This window comes from Capsella rubella, unplaced genomic scaffold (genome assembly GCF_000375325.1).
Source record: "Capsella rubella cultivar Monte Gargano unplaced genomic scaffold, Caprub1_0 scaffold_7, whole genome shotgun sequence".
Lineage (NCBI taxonomy): Eukaryota > Viridiplantae > Streptophyta > Magnoliopsida > Brassicales > Brassicaceae > Capsella > Capsella rubella.
Window position 1 is genome coordinate 9,302,751 of NW_006238917.1, and position 14,518 is coordinate 9,317,268.

At 32.8% G+C, this 14,518-nt stretch overlaps 3 protein-coding genes across 3 annotated transcripts in view; 2 read left to right on the plus strand and 1 right to left on the minus strand.

The window, feature by feature from the left end:
- Positions 1–278: 278 nt before the first annotated feature.
- LOC17878871 (phospholipase A1-Ibeta2, chloroplastic) lies at positions 279–2,014 on the minus strand. The gene has a single exon (XM_006282882.2). It carries the CDS (start codon positions 2,012–2,014, stop codon positions 458–460), a length of 1,557 nt encoding a protein of 518 aa, XP_006282944.1. The 3' UTR covers positions 279–457.
- Positions 2,015–7,264: 5,250 nt separating this feature from the next.
- LOC17879359 (polycomb group protein VERNALIZATION 2) lies at positions 7,265–9,837 on the plus strand. The gene is made up of 8 exons (XM_006284894.2): positions 7,265–7,357; positions 7,552–7,699; positions 8,271–8,319; positions 8,505–8,582; positions 8,691–8,770; positions 8,936–9,025; positions 9,151–9,294; positions 9,450–9,837. The coding sequence occupies exons 2-8, from the start codon at positions 7,557–7,559 to the stop codon at positions 9,745–9,747; spliced, it is 882 nt and encodes a 293-aa protein (XP_006284956.1). The 5' UTR covers positions 7,265–7,357; positions 7,552–7,556; the 3' UTR covers positions 9,748–9,837.
- Positions 9,838–12,906: 3,069 nt separating this feature from the next.
- The window catches only part of LOC17880738 (polycomb group protein VERNALIZATION 2), a 2,394-nt gene continuing 782 nt past the window's right edge, over positions 12,907–14,518 (plus strand). Inside the window, exons 1-6 of the mRNA XM_023778095.1 lie at positions 12,907–12,992; positions 13,509–13,557; positions 13,708–13,779; positions 13,905–13,987; positions 14,090–14,179; positions 14,259–14,402. Of these exons, the coding sequence (XP_023633863.1) occupies positions 12,907–12,992; positions 13,509–13,557; positions 13,708–13,779; positions 13,905–13,987; positions 14,090–14,179; positions 14,259–14,402 (524 nt within the window). The remainder of the gene's footprint in view (positions 12,993–13,508; positions 13,558–13,707; positions 13,780–13,904; positions 13,988–14,089; positions 14,180–14,258; positions 14,403–14,518) is intronic.

Consider the following 14,518-nt stretch of genomic DNA (forward strand, 5'->3'; position numbering starts at 1 on the left):
ATAAAATTGTATGCTGCCCAAATATATATATATATATATATATATATATACTCCATCCATTTTGGTATAAGTGTCTTTTAAATTTTTGGTATTATATAGATTTTATCTATTTGTTTGTTTTGTATGAAAATTCAATTATGATTTTATTATAACAATTTTAAGTTTGAGAAAGTAATTTTATTGTTTCATTTTGCAACAACATATAATACAACTTCTTTTATTTCATCTTCGGTTTATTTGGTTTCCACACAACTTTTGTGGAAAAAAAATATATCATTTGTTAAAACAAACGGCAAAAGACTAATTACACAACTTTAATTATCACCAATGGCGACAAAGAAATCACAACAAACAAATAAATAAATAATTCCCACCGCCAATAAATGAATATCTTAGGCTAAAGAAAAATATATATAGCAAAGAAAAACTAATAATAACATAGAGAATAAATCAGAGCTCATGACGACGACGGACTAGGCAAAACATCACCATTATCATGAACAGTACGGTTAAGTCTCAAAGACTTCCCTGTGTACAAAACTTTGACGTTTGACCGTTGCTCATCCAACAGTTTCCTCAAACTCCGTTTCGCGTTTGCCCGAAACGGACAGTTAGTTGCTATAAACCCGTCGACCAAGTGCAAGTAAGCTTCCAGGTCATGGCAACACGCCACGTCAGCGTTCGGTTTCAGGTACGGAGACATCTTCATGTCTACACGCAGCTCCGCTCCGACATGCGAGTAAGCCCAGGGATTGTTCCTCTCCACCATTTCCATTATACCCCCTTGACGACTTTTCCCGTTATTACTACGGTTCTGTCCTTGCTTATCGTTGTCGGAGAATATCCCGGGGACTTTAGTCACCACGTCTTGGCTGTTCACGACTCGTAACACTTTCACTCCTTTCGAATCCAAACGATCGGCAAACTCGCGGTTCCCGACTCGTGGCCCGCCGAAGGAAAACACCGCGACCGGAGGCGCGTGTGGGACACGCTCGGCGATGTCGTCGGCGGCGAGAAGTGCGATTGCGGCGCCGAGGCTGTGTCCGGTTACGCTTATGCTCAGCTCCTCTCCTGCGTAGAGTTCGACCAGCCGGCTGATCTCTCCGATTAAGGACTCCGCGAGGCTTGGCCCGTGTTGGCTACTCGTCGTGTAGAGGCTGTTAAATCCGCATTCCACTTTGGGTCGAGTCGGGTCGGATGAATCGGGTTTGGGCTCGGGCATGGAAACTAGATTTGGTCTGAAGTTCTCAGACCATTCGAGCAACGTGGCGGTTCCACGGAGCGCGATGACGATCTCCCTCCTCCCCATCCGTCGGATCTCTCTCGGATCATCACAGACCGCCACGTAACCAACCCAGCTCGTCTGTTTAGTCATCCACCGTAGATCCGGTGCGACGTCATCGATCCATTTAGGCAAACGAACGGATGACGTGGCGTAAAGATTCTTTGTAACTTTAAATGACCCATCTTGTAACGCCACGTGTTTCGGCGACCCTTCCGGGTCAGAGTGAAACGCGTGATAAGCCGCTTGTACAAACTCTCCGTAACGTACAAGCTCTCGCCGGAGATCTTCGTCTAAAGGATCCAACAACCCGGCCCAGTTGTTTAACCCGTGTAGCTCCCGCCATTTAGACCCGAGTTTACCCTTCGGCGAACGTTCCTCGTATGACTTCGAGAGAAGCCTTTGCAGCCGCTTCAGATTCTTAGGAGACATTTCGTCGACGGCTGCTTTCATCTGAGGCCAGATTCTTGCCAAATTCAAACCTCCGAGTAGCGACGACGTCGATGTATTCGTCTTCTCTTGACGAGAAGTAACATTTTCAAGATGATCTATAGAACTACTCGACGAAGTTTTGAGAACGTTCTCTAGGTTTTTAAGATGTTCTTTGTTTGTTTTTCTTGCCGGAGAAATAGAGAGCGGCTTCGTCGGGATCAACGTGGAGGTTTGGTTACTAAAACTGAAACGACGGCGTTTTACTTGGAATATGTCGGCGTTGGGCGTAAGTGTCTGCATGTGAACTATATGTTCCCGAGAGAGAGGAGATGATGGCTCAAGTTTTGATGAGACAAGAACATAAGATAAAATGAAACTACGAATTGGTATTTAAAGAGAAACTGGAGTTTGAATGTTATTACTATGCTGACGCTCGATTGTTTGACTTGACTTTGTTTTTATTTGATTTATACCCTCTTCAGGTTTTCAAGGAATATAGAAATCTTGGGACGGTATTGGCTGGCCAGATATATATTTTATAGGATGTTTTTGGACCGTTTCCATGAAAGTCTCCAAAAGTTCCGTTTGTTTTCAAGAAAAGTCACTCATAGTTTCCTTTGCACATGCAATGCAAATGACATCATTACACATCTACAATGGAAGGAGCATATAATTCATTTGTATATTTTTCAATACATTTATTACTCTTTTGAAAAAAACTCAAATCTAATTTGAGGACTGCATTGTCCTTCGATAATGGATTTTTGATGAACGAGTTTGATTTTTAGTCGTTTATTCTTGGTCATAATGGACGAGTTTGATTTGATAATCTTTTACGTTAGCTAGATAGAGTACCTATTATGTTTTTGGTCTATTAAGCCGTCTTCCTATATACTAGGATGATCGCACTCGCATAGTCGCATTGTCTTATAGTAGCTATATATAGTATGAAAAAATACAACGAACCCTCTTTATGTTACTACTCCAACATATAGGAGACAAAAGGTTTGCAAAAGTCAATTGATATTTTGCTGTATAGAGTTTAAATAGCGTATACATGTATATATGTACCCTAGTTAAAATATCGAAGGATTTAGTTAAGTTTAGAGAAAGTTTATATCAATGAATTCTTTTATTTTTTAAATCCATCAATTTAAATGAAACTTAACTAGATCCTTGGATTTTTTAATGTTGAAATATATATTTTCTTTTCTTTTCTTTTTATTCTCAAATATTTGTACTTTCATTATACTTCTTTTTATCAAAAAAAATCGTTTGAATTGATGTAAACAATCAATTACATCAATCCAGGGGTTATTTTGTAAAATTAAAAAGATGATTTAACACAATATGTATGTAAACGGCCAAGTTATATACTACTACACATACCAAAAAAAAATATGTACTTGTACGGTACAATTTGTACCTGAAGATAAAACAGCATAATTACTAGCTGTTAACTATGGAGCTAATCCTATTTATTTGTTATATTATAGTGAGGAATGAAAATAATATTATTTTGCCATTCAAGAAAATATAATCCGAGAGCTACACGGATTCAGGGCATTGTCGCGTAAATCAAATAGCGTCATATGATTTCTATTAATATATTTGACGAGCTAAAGACTTTATTTCTCTTTAACAAAACAATAATTTATAAGGACTTTGTTTCGATTATGATATATATAAAATGAAGTTGGTCAATCAATTCAATTTAATTATTTTGTATTTTTATAGCACCAAACCAGTTGTCGTTACGTACGAACATAAGGTGTGAAAGAGATAAAAGCTAGCGACTGCATGCAGTACGGTAGACAACCTATTACCAACTCCTACTCCTACCATGCGGTCCAAATTAGGGATTCAAATATATTGCATTTTCACACAACTGTGTCAACCATAGTTAATAATTGGATTTTTTTTCTATATTTGTTTTACAACAATTTTCCAACAATTAATGTTTCTCTATATTTGTTTCTCCTCTGTATTTAGATTTATACATTTACAACACACAAATATCTATCGTTGAAAAATCGTATAGTGTAGTAGGGTTTCCATTGTCGTTCGTAACGTTCGACCATGTAAAACCTAATATTAACATATACTTTTGCTTAACCAGTTCAAACGTTTGACAGAAACAACAACTTTTCATGAATCTTTTTTGAAACAACAACTTTTCATGAATCTTTCTTACATTATATTGTAGAATTGTATAAACGATCACCTTTCATCCAAACTTGACAACCGTTCAACATACAAGAACAAGACCATCCAAGCGTTTTATGATTTCCGGTACTTAAATTTGTGTATATATTTCTAAAGTCTAAATCTCAAACACGAACGTCGAAAGTCTTTAAACGTATATTGGTCAACTATTATTAACAATAGTCATCCGATATATTGTTTTATCTACAAATGCAAAACATCAACTCAAACTGATCAACTCCGAGTAATAATTTCATTGATTATATATTTTTAGAAAAAAACAAATAGCTAAATATGGATTCAAATAAAAAATAGTTATAGGTGCAGAACAATTAAGATCTCGTACGGAGAAAAAGAACGAGTCTTCATCTATCAAACGTCACAACTGCGACAGCATGACACCAGTAGTTTAATTTAGACTAATATACTTGCTAACATAATAATAGGTCAAATTAAATGTTTATATGTTGCATCCAAATGCACAAGACAGTAATCCCATATTTGTTTATGCATGGTCTAGTGGTAACAGGTCAAATATGCATGTTGTAGATCGTAAGCATTTTCCACCAAACCGAGAAAACTGGAATCATCATATTTGGAAATTTTCAAATCACATGTTAGACAAATTTATACATACACACGATCACCTTTTCAAATAATACTATATCTACGATTTTTTTTTTTTTTTTGTATATATAAAAGAGTTGTTACACGTATCAATCTTCAGCATAAATTAGAAAATGAATTGTAATTATCTGTTTTGTTTTGTTTTGTTGGCCATCGCTGAAGATGGCTTTTGAAGAACTCTCTCAAGTCTCTCTCCCAAGTCTCAACCAAGTCTCAACCAAGCGTGTTGAATTGAACCGTTACGGTTACAGACCAGCTCTGCTGTCTTAATGACACGTGGAAAAGTCAGACCTGTATTTATTCAGAATTTTGACTTCTATATAGCAGCCATTTAGTGGGCCTAAATGACTTACTAAGCCCATTATTGATCTCTAATAAAGCCTAAAACATTATAATGTATTCTTATTTTGTACTAATCTCTTTTCTTTTTTTCAAGGAAATTTTTTTAAATGGTTATGGGATGATAAGTAAAATATTTAAAAGGGAAAAATTAAAGAAAAAACCTTATTCTTACCACAAAATCCAGCTCAATAAAAAAAAATCTGGTGATAATAAGGTTATACACCATATATCTTTTGGTTGGTCAATTATTTACAAATAGAAAAAATATCTTAGGGGAATTAATATTTACAGAAATATTGAATTCCCATTTTGTTAATTTTAAACAAATGGAATGAAGTATTCAAATCCCATTTTGCCTAAAAAGACAATAAATGTTAAGTCAACAAAAAAAAAACCCCTTGAAAATGACCCCTCATTTTTTATAATAAAATAGGGTTTTCTATATTGCAAATGGGTTTTTACTTTTTAGTACTGTGATAAAATATAAGAAATGCTAGAATGACAACTAACAAAATTATATGTTCAATGACAACATATATCTTTGGGGTTTTTTCAGCTAAAAGTCCATTAAATCCGTTAATTTAGTTTAATAGATTTTGGCGGAAAAAACTAACAATATTAGATAGGTACAGTTAAGGCCATAAAAGGTATTGTGATAGATAACCGAATTTCAAATTTATATTCCCTCCATTTATAATTAACCGTTATTTTATAACCTAAATTTTGTTTTATTATGTCGTTTTACATTTTTCTAATATAGATATTTGATTAAAAAACAGTTTTATCTCCACTAATTTAATCTATTTATTAACTAATAAAAAAGTTTTGTAAAATAGATTAATTAAAGGTAAGTTAATAAATTTCTTGTTTAATTGTATATGTTAAAATCTTAAACGATGCTTAATTTAACATGGAAAAAGAAGATATTATCAGTGTCCGTACTGCATGCCTATCATTGTTTATGTCCCTTTCACCTTCTCCAATCCATTCGAAATCATTAAATGTATGTAGACATTAAACTAGGAAATTTTGATTTAAAACAAAGTTTCAATGTTAAGCATAATTTACTTCTAGTTGTAATCTTATCATTGAAACAACTTATTATTGGAACAACAATAAGAATGCATTCTTTATCATTGAAAGCAGTTGTTAATTAACACATGTATATGCTTTACGTGGAACAGACCAAACAAGCAAACAGTAAACACAGTGGTACAATAAGATGTTATTCGTACGTAGGTCACAAATGCTAACTGCACTATATCTCGATACATATGACGTTTTACATAAGCTGGCTAGCAAAGCTAGAGTTACAAGTCATGTCTCATTCTCCAAAAACATTATGTACTCAATTGCTCATGATCCAATAACTAGGACAAATTGATATATCCGACTATCCAACAGTTCTCTAGACTCTCTATACGCATACAAACTCCGGTCACATATTTACTTGTAAATATACCTTTGATGCATCTTGAAAAGAGAGGACGATACTTTTCTTATGTTTCAAACATGTGTCTTCCCCGAAACGGCCACACATGACCTACGATGTTTTAACTAGATTCAAACCTTACATTGAGATACTCTCATTGTTCCGTTCATCCATATGACCATTATTTGTATGTAGCATGCCTCATGTCTATCCGGCCATACATACTTTTCAAAAACATTCAAAATCTACTTCAAGTTTACTTAAACATTGGATTCAATAGTTAGCAAAAAAACATTGGATTCAATCTCCATGTCTACTTGACTTCCTCTTTCTCGAGCATTTGACTCTTAATTTTGACCAATCCCTTGGTCTTGTTTTCTTTATGACTTGAGTAACAATAATGTTCAAGAAAACAAATTAAGTCTTTTATCTTTCTAAAAACTTTCATGACCAAGTTATTGTATTAGGACCTCATTTTCCTCCCCATCAATGAGGAGCTTCCCTATCAAATGAGTGTATTTTTGTATGCCTTTTTCTCTCGCTGGTAACATATATACGAATTATAAAGTCACAATCTTCTACTTAACAGATTACAAAGTTTTGTTCGCTCGTTAGCAGTTGAATGGCTCTCTTTTGGTTCATCAAGATCCAACACATATGACTCATCATTCAACGAATCTATATTATATCTTACCAAAAAATAATTTACTCATAAAAACAAAATAATTGTTAGCTTATATAGATATCTTTTTTATGAATATTTGACTATCTTCTAGCATTAATATATTATGTATTTATTTCTGTTTTCAGCGAGATATAAGTCAAATAAATTTGTATATATAAGGTGACATATGTCTTGATGTAGAGAACAAAAGTTAGTGAGAAACAACAATAACAACAACAACAAAAAAAAAAAGAGAGAAAGAGAGAGATCTAGAGTTTTGAACTCTTCCTCCTCATCCTTGTTCTCTTCCTCGATTAGTTTCCGGCTATTATCTATCTGTTCTCCGGTGCAGCTACTCTTACGTACCTATCAGGTCTCAACATATAATAGTTTCGCACGTCCATATATCCGAAGTTACATGTTACGTTAGCTAATATAGCTTTCACATTATCGTAGCATCATGAGTATTCGTTTCATTCGTTTGATCATATGATATTATATTCAAATTTTATTTTCCCTCTTAGATATTGATTTCTCACTTGAAGATACAATAATATTATTTTGTAGATTCAATGTCGTCCTTTGTTGTATCAACAAAGGCTCCCCGTAAGGTACCCATAAATCAAGTTAGGGTCCGTGATCAAGCTGAGGTCCCTAAAGCTAAGGTCCCTAAAGCTAAGGTCCCTGCTAAGGGATCAAAGGTCCCTAAACCAAGGTTTGTTTGTTGATATTGCTTTGAAAAGCCACACGTCCTCTGAAACTCAATTTCATATGTCTCTATTGGTCAAAACTTTGTATATCATGGGTCTCTAATTAATTTTTATTTTGACACCAAGAATGATTTTTTAAAAAGTTTGTTTTGGCTAGCTTAGCCTAATCTGATATGTTGCTTTTCCTTCGTTTTAACCTTGTTTCTTGTTGAAAATGTTCTTCTCTTATTATTATTTTAATATTTTTTGAACTTCTTTTAAAAATCTCTTTTTTATTTTAATTAATACACAATTTATTAGATTTATACTTTTAAAACTTTAGAGTTATTAGATTCGATGTATTTTAAATAAAATAAAATCTTTTATATATAGATAACACGATCTTAAATATCTATTATGTTATTGTATATTTCTTTCTTTGAATAAAATATTCAAAAGCAAAATAAATTTTAGGGTTCCCATTTCTTGGGTCCATGCACCCACGGCCCTAGGTTTTGTTCTAATCATGAAAGGTTGTTATTTGAATTATTACCATTTCTATGTTTATTAACCGGGTTATTAAAATGTTTTTTGTAGGCGCCTGCCTCTTGATCAACGCCAGTTCTATCACTCCAAAACCGGTCAGGTGATTCAAGTTCTTTCTTTTGCATATTCTTTGACTCGCAAGTTATGATACAGTTCTCATCAAAGTTTACTCTTGTATTCGTATTCTTCTCGCTCATTCCAAATTTGAATAGTGATTCATTGTGTCCATGGTTGTCTCCGTTTCTTGTCACTAACCAACAATGTGGTTGTCTTTTTGTTACAAAGCCAATGACACTTGAGGAAGTGCTTTCTGACCGAGATAGCGACAATGAATCTGACAGTGAGACTGAGGCTCCAGATCTGGTATATATATATATATATATATTTCAAGATTTATTAAACAACTAACACAACAACCAAAATTGATGTGCTAAGATTGATACTTTGCTTATGACCGTTTGAAATCTGCAGACGATTGCTGATTCTATGGACGATAAGGAAGTTATGGAGAAATTTATTCAAGCTTGGAACTGGTTTGCCAAAAAGAATAGGTAACCCTTTTTTTCCTTCTTACACACATTAGCTCGTTTATGTTGAACTTAACATACATATATATACCTAAAAACAAAAAACGACCTTTATGTCTTAATTAATTAATGGTTTTGCTTAAGAATCCTTTGATCAAATCAAAATTATGAATTATATATATGTTGCAGGGTTCTCGCTGACTCTCATATTCCATGGGCATTTGAAAAATTTACAAGATTGTACAAGAAGGAGTTGCACAACAACTTACGAATCGACATGTAATTATTATCTCTCGAAAAAATTCTATAAATACATGCACACCATCTTAATTATAGTTACGTACATACACTATAAGTATTTTTGTTTTGTTTCTTGGAAAAAAAATTAACTATGATAATTTCAGGTGCTGGAGATTATTCATGATTAAACATTGGGACTTTGGAATTTTTGACGCAGTCACCATGAACAAATGCAATACCATGATCAAGAACTACTCTCCTAACGCAGACATTGATGTTGACGAGAATGATCACATGAACACAAACAAGTAATTGAATGATCTCTGGTCTAAAAGACGCCATTTATCAGATTGCAACTTTTGTTTATATATATATATATATATATTTGTTATTGTTTAGTTATGAGCAAAAGTATATGTTTATTTATTTTTTACTAATTAGATATTGTTTTTTTTTTTGCTAGCGAGGAAAACAAAGGAACTATGTGTGCTGTGTGTAGAAATAGTGAAAACGATGAAATGAATGTGGAAGTCGAAGCTGTCGAAAAAGAACCTTCCCAAGCTGTGGACAAGACCACACCTTTTGACAGGAGTGCTGGGAAGAGGCCAATCAAACAAACTTTCAAAATGCAAGAGATTATCAAGATGACACAGGCTAAAAAACTTAAACGTGGAAGTAGTAGTAGCAAAAGAGGCCGAGGTGGCCGTCTTTGTCGTTGCCCACGCCCGGGCGGTCGTGGAACCTCATCTCGTAATATCTAGTGGGGGGTAGTTCCTTCAATTCAATCTGTCTTCTTCTTCTTCTTTACTTTTAAGCTTAATCACTCTTCTCTCTAAAATGCTCTTTCAAGTTTTATGACCCAAACAGTCATATATAGCCATGTAGCATTTACTCAACATTTTAATTTGAATTGGTTTTTTAAATATTAGTTTTTATCCTCCTTGCTACTTCACCGCTTTTTCTATTTATCAATGAGTCTACTTTGGCAAAATAAATTTAATTTGTGTTAGCCTAAAGTCTTGGAACTTCATCAGTGGATCTCATTCTAATGTCTTAGACACCTGTTATTGTCTTTCATCTTTGTTCTTGTTGTTGTCAATGTTGTTGAATACCCACTGGTTCAGACATTAAAAACATAAAAATTGACGATATGGGATGCTGACAACAATGAAGATATATATATAATTTTAGAATACAATTGAGTGGATTTTTAGTTGAAAAAAGAAGAAGATTATACATAAATTTTGGTAAACCTAAAAAAATGGGGAGGGGGAAATAAAATGGGAAAATATCATTTTTTCTTTTTTGGTAAACAAAGGGGAAAATATCTTAATAAAAGGAATAAAAAAAATCCTTTGAAAATATTAAATAGAAAAAAATCTCCTGATAAAAGGAAGAAATAAAATGGGAGACAAAATCCCATGATAAAAGGAAAAAATAAAATGTAAAGAGAAATGCAAATAAAAGAAAGAAATAAAATGAGGAAAGATATGAATATCGACTACCATAAACGCGAAAACAAATAGTTGAAAAATCTCCGATTTAAATGACACCATTTATGAGATTGCTCAACTTTATATACTTGATTTTGTTTAGGAGAAAAAGGAGATATTTAACTTTATACTATTTTTTTTGACAACACTACAAAGCAATATGATAAATGACGTCGTATAAGTCGGAGTATAAAAAAGAAAGAAAGATAGAATGAAGTTTCCACGACCGCCCCAACCTCCGCAACCACAACCACCTCGGCCTTAACGACCATGGCCTCTTCGGCTACTACTACCACGAGTAACAAAAGTAGCCTATTTCATCTTTTATCACCTCTTGCATCTTTGGAGCTTGTTTTGATCGGCCTTTTTCCAAAGCTCCTCTTGAAAGGTGTGGTCATGTCCATAAAATTGCGAAGATTATGTGTAAGAGTTTCTACTCTCATTACCATTTCATCTTTTCACCTATTTCTACACATAGTAGATTAATCTACTTAATGCATGTGTAGTAATTTTTGTTGTTGGCCTCGCTAGCAAACAAAAAAAAAGAAGGTATAATGATATGATTGTGGATGATGGCATTGCAAGCTCTCGACAAAATAATATTATCAAGTTGTGGACATGATGACCGGATATTTTCAGTGGAGCTTTGGAGAAAACAGGATCATATTCCAAAGATGAATGAGATGATAAATATGAAATGGACTACTTTTGTTAGTCGTGTAAACAGTAGTCGTAGATGACATGCTCATGAAGGCCATTGGGATATGGATGCCCATGGCCTAGGTGACCAAATTATTATTTTTTAAACCTCTTCCCATAATAGGGTATCACATTAAGACACCAACAATAATAATAGTGTGTATCAGCAAATCGGTAAATGACACAAAAGAGATATTTCACTTACTTTTTCTAATATTATTGTCATCAACATTAACATATATATAACACATATATATTGTCTATGTCCTTGTTGTCGTCAATGTTCTACAACAATAACAACAACATGAAGATCGACGATAGGAAGGTTGCCACCGATGAAACTTTATTAATGGATGTAATCCTAATGTCTAAGACACCAACAATAATTCTAGTATGGATCAGCAAGTCGGTGAACAGCATAAGAGAGCCATATACTTATTTCTAATGTTATTGTCATCAACATCAACATAGATATTTTCTATGCTTTTGTTGTTGTCAATATTCTAGCCAGTGGTTAGAACATTAACAAAAACATGAAGATTGAAGATAGGAAAAAATCCTCAGTCAAAATCTTGTGATAATAATATAATAGAAGTTAAACTATTCCCATAAATCTTTTTGCCAGTCAATTATTTACATGTAGAAAATAAATCTAAAGGAAATAAATATTTACAGAAATATTGAATTCCCATTTTGTTCAATGTTCAATGGAATAAAATATTCAAATCTAATTTGCCTAAATAACACAGTAAATGTTAAGTCAACAAAATAAAATAAAAAAATTTAGATGGCCTTTATATTTTTCAAAAAATATAAGAAATGTAAGAGTGGCAACTAAACAAGAAGATTTACATAATAAATTTTTTTTAAAAAATATCTCTTTATTTTAAAACCTAAATTTTGTTTTGTAATATCGTTTTATATTTTAAATATATATTTAATAAGAAATTAAAGTTATATCTCCACTGATTAATGTATTGACCAATAAAATTACATTTTATATCAAGTGAGTGTATTTTGGTATGCCTTTTTCTAGTAACATACTATGTACTTGGAGTCATAGTCTTTAACTTAAACAGAATACAAAGTTCCGTTAGCTCCTTAGCAGTTGTATGGCTCTCTTTTGGTCCATCTTGATCTAGCACATATGACTCATCATTTGATGAATCTAACTTAATTATATCTTTACCCAAAATAAGAAAAAAAAACTAGTCAATGAAAGAAAACATTGTTAACTTATATAGATTTATTTTTATGTTTGAATGTTGAATAACTAATATAGCATTAATATTATTTCTATTTTATTTCTGTTCATTGCGCGTAAATTACAAATAAATTTGTATATATAAGGTGAGCTATGTTTTGATGTAGATAACAAAAGTTAGTGAGAGCAAAAAAAAAAAGAAAGAGAGTTTTCAACCCCTCCTCATCCTTCTTCTCCTTGGTTCTGGCGATTATCTCACTGTTCTCCGGTGCAGCTACTCTTACAAATCAGGTCTCAATATATATAGTTTCGCACATCTATAAAGTTTTCCATGTTACGTTAACAAATAGCTTCAACATTACCGTAGCATGAGTTCGTTACATTAGTTTCGTTCTCTTTTTAAAAAATTTCATATAATATTATATTGTTAATTTCGCTTCTAGATCTTGATTTTGCATTCGAAGAAATAAGAATGTAATCATAATTAATACTTGTCTTGTAGATTTAACGTCTTTGTGGGTATAATGGATCCCCGTAAGGTAACCACTGAAGCTACCCGTAAGGCAACCACTGAAGCTAAGGTCCCTGCTAAGCGATCAAAGGCTACAAGGTTTGTTGATATATAGAGCCTCAGTTTCGTATGTCTCTTTTGCTAAAACAATTTGTACATTATGGGTCTCTATTTCTTGGTTTGACTCAAGAATGTTTTTTTAAAAACTTGTTTTGGCTTAGCCTAATCGAATATATGTTGCTCTTCCTTCGTTTTGATTTCACTATGATGCTCTTAATTTTTTTTGTTTAATCTTCAAATAAGAAAATGAATGTTCTTCTTCTTTTAAGAATCTCAAATTTTATTTTATTTAATATACAATTTACTTGATTCATTTGATTTTTTTATTAGATTCAATGTATTCAAATAAACCAATGTCTTATAGATAACAAAATTAAGAATTTGGATATATCTTTCTTTGATTATATATTTTCAAAAGCTAATAAATTTGAGGTTCCCATTTCCGGATCTCGCCTTAGGTACATGCACCCACGGCCCTGGGATTGTTCTAGTCATGTCACAGATTGCTGTTTACTATGTAATTAATATATTAACCGGGTAAAAATGTTTTTGCAGCCACTTACCTGTTCATAGACGCCAGTTCTATCACTCTCGAACCGGTCAGGTGATTCAAACGTTCCTTCACTTAGTACTTTTACATATTCGTTGACTTGCAAGTTATGATACTTTTGTTTCATTCTTTTCATTCAAATTTGAATACTGGTTAATTAATTGTCACTAACCAAAAACTGCATATGTCTTTGTTAAAAAAAAGCCAATGACACTTGAGGAAGTAATTTCTGACCAAGATAGCGGTAACGAAGCCGACCATGAGGTTGAGACTGAGGCTCCACGTCTGGTATATATATTCCCATGATTTATAAAACCAACCAACAAAACATAAAAATGACATATATATATGAAGGTATATACTTTGCTGATAATGATTTTTGAAACTTGTAAAAACTACAGGGCATTGATTATTCTTCTATGAAGAATAATGAAATTGTGGAGCTATTCATACAAATGTGGAACTCTTTTGCAAAAAAGAATATGTACGTAACATTTTCACGTACATATATAGCTAATTAATTAATTGTTTTGCCTTAAGAACATTTTGTGGTCAAATCAAAATTATGAATGAATGTTGCATGCAGGGTTCTCGTTGATGGTCATATTCCTTGGGCATGTGAAGCATTTTCAAGACTGTACAAGAAGGAGTTGCACGACAACTTACCACTCGACATGTAATTATCATCTTACCAAAAATATGACATCTTATAAAGTATTTACATACACTATAAATTTTGTTTAAATAATTTCCAGGTGCTGGAGATTATTCATGATTCGACATTGGGATTTTGGAATTCTTGACGCAGCCACCATAAACAAGTGCAATACCATCATTAAGAATTACTCTCCTAGCTCAGACATGGACGTTGACAAAAATGATCACACAAGCAAAACCAAGTAATTGATAGATCTCTTTAAACTACCCTCATTAATCAGATTGCAGCTTTATATATATATATATATATATATATATATATATATATATATATATATAGTTTAGTTTAGTTAGGTTA